The sequence below is a fragment of the Ostrinia furnacalis genome, unplaced genomic scaffold (genome assembly GCF_004193835.3).
Source record: "Ostrinia furnacalis isolate ACB-3 unplaced genomic scaffold, ASM419383v2 OfSCF2847, whole genome shotgun sequence".
NCBI lineage: Eukaryota > Metazoa > Arthropoda > Insecta > Lepidoptera > Crambidae > Ostrinia > Ostrinia furnacalis.
In genome coordinates this window covers 137,128-150,209 of record NW_021133086.1, presented here as the reverse complement: position 1 = coordinate 150,209, position 13,082 = coordinate 137,128, and the positions used below count along the sequence as shown (strand labels likewise).

The window sequence follows — 13,082 nt, the reverse complement described above, 5'->3', positions numbered from 1 at the left end:
ATTCTATAGGATTTTAAAAATCCTCAAACAAATAATCTAAGTCCTATACATTTATTCAAAATTTTAGTCAAGTCAAAGACTATCAAATACTCAGCAGTAGGTACTGCTTTGTTTACCTACCTACATTTAGTTTTCAAAGTAATATTATAAAATATGGATTGATGTGTGTTCATTTTCGACGAAATGTACAAAACACTACTCATTAGCCCAAGGACCGTAGTACGTAGCCCGTAGCGTCGTAGCAGAAGGAATGTTTAAAAAAATCCTTCATTGTCTTTCAATTTCAAAAGGCGCGTACATTTTCGATAAATTATTTGTACCTTCACTCTTCGTAATTATCTTGGTATGAGTTTTGTCCAAAAGGCAATATAGAAGGGTATTTTAATACACAAATTATATGAAAAGATAATAGGTATGATGCATGATTATTTGTTTCAGTGCATTTTTTATTCGGAAATGATGTACCTAATATATTGTCATAATGAAACACTTATAATTTACAGGGTTTGCTAAAATTTTGAGGATTCAAATCTACGTAAGCTTAATCGTTGCATGTGTGCTCGCTACAGAAGTGTGTTTGTTAAACAATAATCTACCTAACTCACTTAGCTATGTGAATTTATGACATCCATACATAGGTAAATGTTGATTTCAATGATCGATTATTACCAGATTTCAATAAAATTTCGTTACACTCTACCGAAGTTACGTAGTAGGTAGTTCGTTATAGACCTTTTTGTCTCATACCACTGTTGTACAATGTGATAACTTGTAAATTAAACCTATTTTGAGCTCATCTAGATCCGCAACATCAACGATATTATGGTCTAAAATCTAAATCATCAAGTGAAAACTTTCATGAACATGAGCCATTCAGACCTTGAATCGTGAATGGCAAAATTAAGAAAGATTCCTCTGAACCAATAAAAAACTGAAAATACTAATTTATTAGCCAACCCTTATTGGAAATACTGAAAATAAATACTAATTAGTTTACAAGCTTGGAAATCATGTGATTTTTTTTTTAAGAATTGTAAGTAACCGGGTACGGTTTCAAGACCCATGGTATGTAATATCTACCATGGAACCATACCCGTACTCTTCAACATGTATTGTATACCTACTAGATATACGTAGGTACCATAGGTGTAGAGTGATTTCATATTGTAAACGCTAGACGACACTTATTGTATCTAAATATACTTATGTAACTCAAAGGTGACTGACTGACTGACATAGTGATCTATCAACGCACAGCCCATACCACTGGATGGATGGGGCTGAAATTTGGCATGCAGGTAGATGTTGTGAGGGATTTTACGAAACTCAAATTTATAAGGGGGTAAAACGGGATCCACGCGTACGAAGTCGCGGGCGGCCGCTAGTTTTTTCATATAGCGGGCTTGCGGCCACGCAATCTTTGGCTGAAATGTTCCAAGTAGGTACATTATCATGTTTACTGCGCCACGGGTAGAAGTTTGACAAATATTTTGCAAGGAAAAGCTCCAATCTAAACGGTCATTTCAATCTGGCGGACAGGACGTTCGTCTGCTCTCCCTGTTATGCAGTACCTATAGGTATACCATTGTGTGACTTTCCTGTGCCCTGTGAAAGAGGTCTGAACTGAATGCTTGTTATTGCGCTGCTGATTGTCGTAGAATGTGACAGGTTTATGCAGAATCACGACATGTGATTCATGGTACAGACGGCGGCATATCCAGATTGGAGATCTTATGTAGTTTTGCAAAAAGTAATCCTAAGTATTAACTTCTTTTTGTAGATCCCTTAGTCACTTTATAACACATAGAATAGAATGCTATATGACATTCTCTTCCAGTTAACTTTTGGGAAAAACAATTTAAGTTTTGCCCAAAAGTGAACTAAATTAAAAGTTTAGCTCGAAAATATTTTCGAGCTAAACTTTTAATTTAGTTCCACTTTACTGTTCCACTGAGTTACACCTCCTACTCTATAAAATTCATAATTTAAACGCTCTATTTATGGCTAATCATCCCAAAACTAAAAAAAACATGAAATAACATTACATATTTATAAATGTATCTGTATCGGGCTACGGGCCACTCGGTTGTAGAGACCCTGTAATCTTTTAACCAAATCTATAATTTATTAATAACGTATCTTCTTACGTTAGTAACGCCTTATACTACACATTAGGAACGTTCAAATAGTACCGCATGGTAACAGTTAGACCAAACCCAATGGAACTTTAGGTATTTTTTCCAGAGCGGTGTACATAAGTCGTCATGTGACACAGCGTAGGCGCTCACATAAAATCTCTCTGGCGACGGGCCGCGACGCAGAATCTGCCGCCCGCTCAATTGGACTCAATTGCTTTAATTGATTTCAATTGAAATGACCTCGCGCACCGGCTCCCGCTCCTAGTCTGACACTTTTACATCTATCTTTTTTGGAGCTGACATAAAAGCAAAGATAAATTTCATTGGAGTCAATATGATAAAACTGACGTCAAGTACACACGTGTAGCGCGCGCGTGTAATGTTTTGATGTAAAGTTAAACTTTTTCTGGTGTAATTTTTTCATTGTTTTATAAATAAATGTAGTAAAGTAGATAGTAGAAAATAGGTATAGAATAGTATATTTTTATTAGCCCACGGATTCGCCCACGTGAATTCCGGTGTGTTACAGAAAGAGTTGGTACTTATATCACGCGCGGTTTCTTCTTTAAAAAAACTGGGATAAAAACTAAGTACCTATGTTTTCCCTGGATTTTACTCCCCCTATACCCATACATTCCACCTTTTCAACACGTGTAAATCCTCGTAAATGCGTCTCATTATTCGCTCCAAGAACGGCCCACTGAAACAGCCATATAAGTAAACAAAATCGAGATCATGAACATCGAGTTGATGAGAAAAGTACACAATGACGGAATGGTTAAAAAGACACGGCACATTTTGGCACGTGTCCCATCCGGTGTACAATTGGACTTAATTAGGAAATAGCGGGCGCGAGCGGTCATCTATAGCCACTGACGCGGAGCGTGGCGGGAGCATTCCTTGTCACAAGTTCTTGAAAATCGAGATAACGGATTATTTTGACTAGAAAAGGCATTTCCACGGGTTGTGCTCGAGAACTTATAAATCTATGAAACTAAGTTGTTCCAATTTTGGTTCAGACTTTAGATAGACAATAGTAGTTCTTTACAATGTTGCTAATGAACCTACTAATTATTTATAAGCGGATTACTAAAATATGCAACTGAAAATTAAATTAAATTTATAATAAAATTAAATTCGGTTCGTGCGTTCTGGAGTTATAACGTCAGGGAGGAAAACCCGACTTATTTTTATATAGTAGATTAAATTACAATCTAGTGTAAAAACCATGCAACCTAGTCATTACTAAATTCTAATTATTTCGTATGCAAAGAAAGATGTGTTTTCTTTTTTGACTTCTTGCCTTTCCAGAAGCGTTTAAAGTCTCTCCCTCCTCCAGTACTGTGTGGAGTATCAAGCTTATCTACATCTTGGGTTTTCTTTTTTTTATCTAGTGAAATGATATTTGATCCCTCATAATCCTCATCATCTTCCTCATCAATGAATGAAGGGATCGTCGTAGTTTCTGGTTCAAATCGGAGATGCTTTTTTGCTGATTTTTTTACCTTTGCTCTTTTAGAATGTTTGTCAGTAGTAGTTGGGATCACTCCACGCGAAGGCCCTGGCTTGTCGCTAGCACGGGTATCGTAATAATGTGACTGCAGCTCTTCTTCTTCGAAACTAGTTTTTTGGACTAAAATACTTGCTGTTTCACAAGAGTCACGTGTCATGGCAGCAATCGAAGCTGATGCTCCTTTATCAGACTTGAACTCTTTGAACAACCTTAACATGTTCAACTCACTAATGTGTTTATGAAGATCCTCGTCTGATGATACAGCCACTTTTGCCATGCGGCGACATTCTTTTGGTTGATCAGGGAGAGATTTAAATTGAGGTGTTATCTTCTTTGTTTCTGCTGGTGGTATTTCTAAGCTATCTCCAGTTTGTACAGCCACAGTTGTTGTTTCTTGGTTCATTTTACTTAATTCAAGTTCCATGAATGAATACTTCTCTTTGGGCCGATAAAAAGGCTCATCTATGATTTCGGATAGCTTATTTTCTCTACGCTTACGCTTGCAACAGTTGAAGCAGGCATATATTATTCTGTACAGTACATTTTTCCGAGGTTTTTCGACTGTGTCTGGGCTTAAATAATCAATATCACCAAAGAGTGGTTCTTGATAAGCCATCTTAGGTCCCATGTAAATGTCATGTGGAGATCTCATTATTGAATCCAAGTATAATCTGCAACAAAAAGTCTGTTCATTATCAAAACAAAAATAATGGCAGTAGACAGCTGTGAACTCATGTTCAGATTAATTGACAATTGAGCTGTGTAAGGTCCGATTACAAAACAAACGGTTAATGATAGATCGCCCGGTGCTTTGTCCTGCTGGAAGCTCTTCTGGAAGGACTGGTCTTTTGTTCTAAACGTCCTGCCAGAAGATTATCGCAAGTCCTGCCCGCAGTACGCAATTTGTACGTGTTTGCTTGCTGGTCCTTCCAGCAGTACGGTGACCTTCAAATTTGAACTCATCCTCACCAGAAGTAGTAAACACTTGGTTAGTGTTTATTAAATAAAAAGTCATGTCGTAGAATCATTTTGTTTAACCAGTATTTTACTTTTCTTAATATATTATAAACTTGTTTATCTTCTTTCAACTTAACTAATAGGAACTATAATAAGGAACTTTAAATTAATTACTTTGGTACGTCACTTTGTATTAGAAATTACACCTATCACTTACAAATACACTACAAATTAAAAACAAAAACAAGAAATAAATTATAAATGTTTGATTAGGCTGGAATACTTCACATTCATTATAATATTATCGCCAAAATGTTGCCGACTCCACGGCCGGCGCGTCAAAATGTGTCGCGCGAGCGCGAACGCGCTGCCCCCGTGTATACTCGTGCGCCATCGGTCTCCGACTAACGGTTAGTCGCGTTTTTCGATCTTGGGCACTATTGGGTGAAAGAGAGAGAAACACTCTATTTTTTCGTGTAAATTTGAAATTTGTACAATGTATACTTACGAAACTGTGATCTTTTAATTTTGCGTCCTACCGGAAGTACTTTAAGTCCTGCTGGCAGGACTCCGGGCGATCTATCATTAAAACGTTAGTGTGAGTGAGAGTACAGATTTTGTCCTGTGTGCTCTAAAAATAGAAAATCCAATCAATTTAGTATTGGCAAAAAATCGAGTTTTGAGCTTAGCCGCTTTTGCTTCATAATATTTTATGATCTCTTTCAATTGTTACAACCCACACTACAAAACAGATTATAAAGTCGGTTGAAATGAAATAATGTAGAGAAATATAGATATGTAAAACTAACATGTTTTCCGCTCCATCAGTGTAGATGAAGAACGCTTCTGAAACTTTGGGCACGCATCGCCGAAGCCAGTAGTGCACTGTGTACATCATAGTCAGCAACACGGCTAAGAAGGTGACGGCGGCCAAGTACACGTTGTGTTGGAGCCCTACCGCTGCCCCGCACATAAGCCTGTCTTCATCGTAGATGTCTAGAAAAAATAGGGCAACCTTTTTAAGGCAGCCATAGACAAAAGATGTAAGGTTCGGATTGCCGAGTTATGAAGACGCTAGTTCGCTTCGTTTATAAACAAAAGTTTACTTTAGTTAGTTTTGTAAATTACATTTTTTAGAATTTGTAGTGCAAAAATTACCTCGAGTGAGCAATTGGTCTATTGTCTCTTGTTATTATTTATTTAAATATAACATTATATTTTGCGGCTCTACATCAAAAAGTTTTTCAATTATTGATAAAAATAATATTAAAACTCCTTTATTACCATAAGCCCCACAATTAGGCACTCCATCGCAGGCGTTCATAGAGTCGATACAAATCCTAGTTCCATACACCTGGCACTCCAAGCTGCCTGAGGAGCAGCGCGAGTTCCCGCTCAGCAAAGTATTGGCGGGCGTCAGCATCACCGTCATACGCTCCAACTAAAAACACTTCGAGTGGATAACTAGCACTTTTCCTTTTTTATTCGGCACTGGTTAGGTTTGTTTGCGGTCAAACTGTAGATCCTGGCTACACAGGAGTTTTGGCAGTGAGAGACAGTCACTGTTTTGTAACATAGGCTGAGTTGCATCAACTTACTTTAACCGTAACAATAACAGTAACCGGTGTTTTTTGTATGGAGATTGACAGATTTTTGACGTTTGTTAAAGTAAGATGGTGCAACTCAGCCTTACTTTATAGCTGTCAATTAATTAAATGGTTTGCTAAATATAATGTAGATAATTATTTTCCATCTTTCAACAAAACCAATTATATCAGATGAAGCAGATTGTACAGCTCTCCCATTTTATTACACAATCGGATAATCGGAAAGTTAAGTTTAAGTAATTTATCCCGTCCTTTTTGAGAAAATTAAAAGGACGTGACAAACTTTCCGCAGTCAACCTAACTTTTCGTAACTTTTCGATTGGTTTTTCTTCACTAACCGTGAAATTAGTGATAGCCAACACAATTTTGGAGGCGTTGAAGAGGTAGACATGCCTCGCCTTCGGCTCTCCGTAGTCACAGATGTTGAACATCACCGGGCCCACGTACTTGCGCAAATATCTCATTGCTCGGCGCTCGTAGAGCTAGAGGTAGATAACAATAAGTTGCTATAGAAAACAAAATAGTAAACCTGGATCTATAATCCTTTATTTACAAAATAGTGTTTTCATGATGAAAAACTATTCAATAAAAGTTATTGGTAGGGTTGGTTTGGCTGGCCTAAACAAACGTCTATCCCATGCTATGCGACTCACCGAGGCAAGTTTATACTAAATTATTCATTAGCAGTTTTCTTAAGGCTGATTTACACGTGTGTTAAGTAAGTAGGTAACTAAATTTTAAGCCTATGTCAAAACGTATCAAGAGACAAGCCACGCCGCCCACCAACGAACCCGAAGTTAAAATTTAATTAAATACTTAACTACTTAATACGTGTAAATCAGCTTTTAGAGTGCTCAATCCAAAGCTCTTTTGATATACATATGTATGTATAGTGAACACGGCATTGTATTGCAATGCTTTTTAAAACTATCACTGAACTTTCTAAGTACCTCGTCGTCTTGCAATTCGACCAACTGTAGGGCCTGCTGCCGGTCTGAGATGTCGTAGGAGACGATGGGAGTGGTAGTATTGACCTCTTTTGTGGTGAGATTGTGTGGCCGCGCGTTCTCTATTGAAATCGGCTGAATTTTGCGCTTTATTCGCGTGCCACTGAAAATAATTACAGAAAACTGTAATTCAGCGGCTATTTCAATTACCTACTTGTTTTATTTCATAGATATAGATAGATTTCGTCTGTGCATTAAATTGTATAGTTGCTATATTATTACGATTTCACTCTGAAATATTAATGGGGTTCTTGTCACAATTATACACAGCTAAAAAGTTTTCATTCCTTTAACGGTTTAAAATTCGATTTTTCAGCAAATTCTCGTACTGAAAACTGAATTTTCTTAAACTTAATACTTTGTGTAGGTAGAGGCATTTCATTTAGTGTATTATATTTATTGCGTGTTATTGATTTAATATATTACAGTCCATCTCTCATACCAGGTAATCTCATAGGCAATAACTTAATACAGTGTGTATAAATCACGTCATAATTTACTTAAGTTTGGAGGCAGCATCAGTTGTGTCATAAGCAGTGTTTCCCGTGTAGTTGGCCAGAGTATCCGTAACAGTTTGATTTAGTAGCACGGCCATCACGGGGGCAGCCTGCACCACGTTTTCCCACGATTCGTGATCCACCATTGTTCCTGTTGCTGGTCTAAATAAAAGATTTGTAAAGTATAAATACATTTTACTGATAAAACAATAATTAAACATAGACATGTAGACAACGTAATATGCGATTTTGACTCCAGACCATGACTAGGTTCGCCGTTTAAAAACAAGATGTCTGCTACTTTATAGAGTTCGTATTCACAAACATTACTATGAGGTCAAACAGTGCGCGTGGATGCACAGGGTGACACATGAACCAATCACAGAGCTCTATTCAAAACTGTGCGTTCGATTTGCTACTTCACTTAAGCAAGCATCGTTTGTGAATTTATCACATAAGTTATTAATTTTGTTTCACATAAAATAATAGTAAGTGATTTTAATTAGTTAGTAACTCGTAACTCACTTAGTTCCATGTGTTGAAATTATTCCCAATGCAACACTTTCAGTAGTTTTATTGACTGTAATAGTTTCAGAAACAATCGACGACGGTGTCTGGTCTGAAAATAAACCCATTAGATCTCATCATCTATCATTATGTCGTAATTAATTTTTCTAATTTCCAAAAATGTAGGTACCTACATAAAAGATCTAGAGACTACATTTTCAGAGGTAGAGTCATGCGACATCAGCAAAATTTCGTGAAAAATAATAAAATAAGTAAGTATAACATACAAAATATTGGTACTTGTACTATTATACTACCTGTATTTTGTTCATTTCTTGTTGTAATATTGTTTTTATTAGTACTGCTAAACGTTAGGTTATACACGTTCGTACTGTTTCCCATTTCATTTTCTGAGCTATTTGTCATACCACTGTAAGCATCACTCGTAGAAGCTAATGATGATGTTGACGTCCTCGTAGATTTAAGGAATTGTTTAATGTTTTTGGTACTATAGTTGGAAAAGGACAGATTCATAATGTTAATGTAATGTAAGATTTAAAGCTTCCGCGTTCCATTACATTTAAAACTGTGAGGGTCCTCTCAGTTGTAAATAATATTTATGTAATGATTTGTTTATGATGTTAATTAACTTACGTGAAACTAAACGATTGCAGAGGTCTTCTTGTAAATACACCTATTTGTTTTGTAACATCTTTTACTTCATTGTGTTGGGAAACAATAGATTCCAAATCAGAAAGTCTGTACACTGTAATCAGTCATATTATTAAAATCAATTTAATGAAATATCATTATTATAGCTCTACTGGATTATGTAAAATTGTTTCTAACCAACTTATTACTTCTAAATTGAAACCGTGGATTTTGTCCAGAACAATTCATGATTTTCAGGGAAAACAATTTTCCTTTTGTTTTAGTTGTTTGAATACTGCAGGTGCTTAAAAAATGCTCCAGCAAGGTGTGTTAATTTAATAAGCTATCTATGTTACATTAATTACTTATACAAAATGTATCTTACAGCTTTGATTGTATTTCATATTAGATATCGTTTCCAATAATCTTGATATATTTTTATTTTCATATTTTTCCAGCATGTAAGAAGTACTTTCTTTTAACTTTTTCATTATTTCTTCCATTGATTTTGTGGATGATTTATTTATATCAATGTTAGACAATGTATTATCCGTGACAGTGTGCTTATTAGTTATTGATGTGTGTGTATTCCTGCTAAATAAATAGATTTATATCGCATACACATAGTAAATAGGTACTATGTATTAAACTTATACAATTTAACTATAGCACGTCATGCAATGTTTATAATGTGTATACTGTATAATGTATATGTACATATTTTTCTAATATTTACCTTAGAAAATACTCTTTCGTAAGTTCCTTGGTCCGATGAGTGATTCTAGCTTTAGTTTTCTTAAAGTTCAATATTCTATTAACGTAAAAGTTGGTCCTGTAGTCTTTTCTCCGTGTTGTAGGTCTTTTAGCGTAATAAGGTAATCTGTTGATTAAAATTTTATACTTGAGTGAATAGTGTTTAAATAAAGTGCATTTGTGTTCACTTCTTATTATTGATTTGATAAATAAATGTGTTACAATTCTTTCATTGTTTTATTTGAGACTAACATTAATTAGTTTAATCCGACCTATCTGATAGCTCAACAGGTACGCTCTAATTTATCACATTATTATTTCAGGACTTTACACAAAATTGTTTTGGGATAGCTGAAGAAAAAAGATATTCATGAATGCCTTTACCTAGCGTCAGTCGTAAAGTTAAATGATCCGACAGTCCCATCGTCGTACTCAAGGTTGTATCGAATGGCTTCACCACGACGTCCTCCCTTTTGCTTATTCAATGAGAACTGGACCAGAGGAAGAATGCTGGTCTGATATTTTTTCTTAGGCCTATAAATATTAATAGAACTATCTTAGATAGGTAGGTCATGAAATTAGTTACACATTGATAATTAAAACTTAGCTATACGAAATGATTATAATCGACCGAGGTAATTCCTACAACCCTAATAAAAGACAACCTTCTAAAACGAGCTGAATTTCAATATTTTCCTGCGTTCTTTTCCTAATCTTTAATATCTTTATTTACAGACTAAGAATAAGTAACATACCTAGGTGTAACATCGTACAATAAATCGAAAATATCTTCGATATCGAAATCGTTCTGCATCTGACTTCCATCGGATATCAAACGTCCAGACACGTTAACTATGGGCACTTCAACTCTTACAAAATCTGATTCATCTTCTGTCACTGGCTGCAAACCTTCTTGATGGTGATTCAACTTATTTTTTGCTACTGTTAAGTGCTGGTTTTGCAATCTAAAATAACAAATTAGAAGATATTACTAAATTCAGTGGAATAAGTATTAAAGTTTCTTAGCGATCAGAGTCGCTTCTCAAACTAAATTATAAATAACTTCAAAAACCCGAACCGAAACCGAACCTTTCGCTTGACGGGTGAATGCTCTTCCATTTGAGGTTCTTGGACACTAGCTGTTGCGTTCGCGTTTGTTTCATCATGGTAGGTTCGATTCCCGCCTTAGCAGTTCGATTTTTACCCGACTGCGCCAGAAGGTGTTACATTTTTCAAGTTATTTATAATTCAGTGAGATAAGTTCTCGTAAGTGTGAGTAAGTAGTCGTAGCATGGAGTTCCTGAGTTTTTACATGCTCTTTAACTACCCACTATTATTTCCTTATTCCATAAAAAACTAGACTCACTTTCGTGTTGGAACCGCTGTAGGCACAGTAGTCCTCATCGTGTACACTTCTGTAGGGGGTGGTTCGTTATGTAAGAGAGAGTCCGGCAGCGGCCCCCAATACCCGCCGAAGGTCTCACCCATTTCATAAACGAGCAGTTGGCTGGGGCTCTCGGCACAGGCGTTGACGAGGCTCTCGTCTGATAGCAGTTGCACCACCAGCACTACATTGCTCCCGTATTCTGCTCTACAGTTCACATAGTAGGTAGTAATAATAATAATGTATAATGCTAATTTAAGATAAAAAAGGAGCGGACTTTTAACAACTACTTAAGCGGACTCTTAGGCAGTAGCGGCGTAAGGGGGGGGCGGTGGGGGCGGTCCGCCCCGGGTGCCAAGCATCAGGGGGTGTCACAAGTCGCGTAGATTAGTACTCACTGGCGCATCTGTATGGCAAATCAGCGGTCTATGTCCATGGGGGGGGGGGTGCGATTGTCTATCGATCTTTAAATCGGTCGGTAACCCCAAAATGGGGGGGGGTACCAAGGGGTGCCTTAGGACTTATGACGGGGGGAAGGGGGGTGACCGCCCCGGGTCCCAACCCATGCTACGCCGCCTCTGCTCTTAGGTCCTTATTACGAAACGATGCTCAATTTTCAGCCTGTGCAGTCTACTACTGGACTGCTGGAAGTCAGTCTCCCTCAATGAAGAACACCACAAGGCACGTAAGGGTGTTACTTATTCGTCGTATTTGAATAAATCACATATTTCAATCTATGCTTGAGTATGAATCAAGTTGTGAGTCTCGATTCATGAAACGACTCTAAAACACCTTGCCTTACCTAATACTTATAAAGCAGCTGTAAGGCAGTTCCATTCTGGAGAAGTGCAAGACCTGCGAGTGCGCCTCTACAATATGTCCTCCAAGAAACACGGAAGGCACCACTCGCCGTCTGCAATATTCTGACATGTCCTTCTGATACACGAATTTGCGAACTGCTATAGACATAGCTGGTTGCAAGAAGCAAATAAATGAAAACATGGAAGAGACCAATAAGTGCACCATTTTCGTATTGCCACTTGCCAACAATGGGTGACCAACTAGATTAACAAAGGGTTTACCCTGCCCTTGAAAACCCATGTCTATTTAATTTACATGTGTCCATGTTTAATTTTTAAACAGCTTATCGACTTTTTTTAATTGCGAGTTTTCGATTATATTTGATGTAGATACAATAGCGGTCCTACAATAGGACCGGTCTTTGTGGAAATCCTTGAGGAAGGCCTTTGTCCAGCAGTAGACGTCTTTCGGCTGAAACGAACGGACAATAGGTATAGTATAGTGTGGTGTCTATAGGCGGTCGAGCAGCCGCAAGTACTAATTCAGTTAAAATAGATATTTACTGCTGTTTTTTAATAGGTTTGTTTTTCTCTTCAAACATTTACAGTCAAATTCAACTTTTAAGAGCGACACGAGCACACAGACGGCCCGTGGCGTGACGGGCCGCGTGACTCCCATCGTCCCGGCTCCACACTCGATGATAGGGGTCGCGTGACCCGCACCGCAGAGAAGTTTTTTATTGCGCCACAACACAAGGGGAGATTGTGCCAAAGCAACTGAGTGTACCTAATGGTCGGCTTTCGTATCATACATACTTACTTATGTGAAGTTTGTTTTTTATGAATCAGCACGTCATCATAGTTACCTAAGTACTGGTCACACACAGTCTTGCCTAAAAACTAGACGGTTCAGTGCTCTATCATCATAGGTAGTAGAGTAAAACTCCCAATCCTGACGTTCTGGGTTCGACTCCCAGGTGGGATCTACACATAATGTAAAATAGAGATCTTTAATAGGTAGGTAATGTTTTACTTCGTTACCTATTCAAAATTTAAAGGGACGTTAAAAATAATTAATGTAGGTACTCGTATAATTTAATTTAGCTCAAAATAAAAATAAACTGATTTTATTTTAACACATCTGTAATGTATGGCTACAAAGCTTTTAGCTTGATCGTATTAATCAAGCCGAATTCAGTTTCCTTAAAAAAAGTGAACTTATTTCAGGTTCATAACAATAATAATATGAACTGAATAATATAGAAGAT

The 13,082-nt window shown here is 37.1% G+C and overlaps 1 protein-coding gene across 1 annotated transcript; it reads right to left on the bottom strand.

Moving 5' to 3' along the window:
- Positions 1 to 3,378: 3,378 nt before the first annotated feature.
- On the bottom strand, positions 3,379 to 11,983 carry LOC114356672 (uncharacterized). Its single transcript, XM_028309975.1, has 14 exons — positions 11,824 to 11,983; positions 10,997 to 11,300; positions 10,386 to 10,595; positions 10,015 to 10,164; positions 9,614 to 9,757; positions 8,544 to 8,761; positions 8,245 to 8,338; positions 7,723 to 7,881; positions 7,489 to 7,492; positions 7,166 to 7,372; positions 6,554 to 6,697; positions 5,893 to 6,049; positions 5,418 to 5,604; positions 3,379 to 4,322 (listed from the first exon to the last, which is right to left on the bottom strand). The coding sequence occupies exons 1-14, from the start codon at positions 11,981 to 11,983 to the stop codon at positions 3,395 to 3,397; spliced, it is 3,066 nt and encodes a 1,021-aa protein (XP_028165776.1). The 3' UTR covers positions 3,379 to 3,394.
- Positions 11,984 to 13,082: the final 1,099 nt, after the last annotated feature.

Coding starts and splice junctions, on each gene's coding strand:
- LOC114356672 (XM_028309975.1), bottom strand. CDS start 11,983: ATGTCTATAGCAGTTCGCAAATTCGTGTATCAGAAGGACATGTCAGAA. Junction 9,758..10,014: donor AACTTTACGACTGACGCTAG/GTAAAGGCATTC, acceptor TTTAATCAACAG/ATTACCTTATTACGCTAAAA. Junction 8,339..8,543: donor AAGAAATGAACAAAATACAG/GTAGTATAATAG, acceptor GTTTATTTTCAG/ACCAGACACCGTCGTCGATT.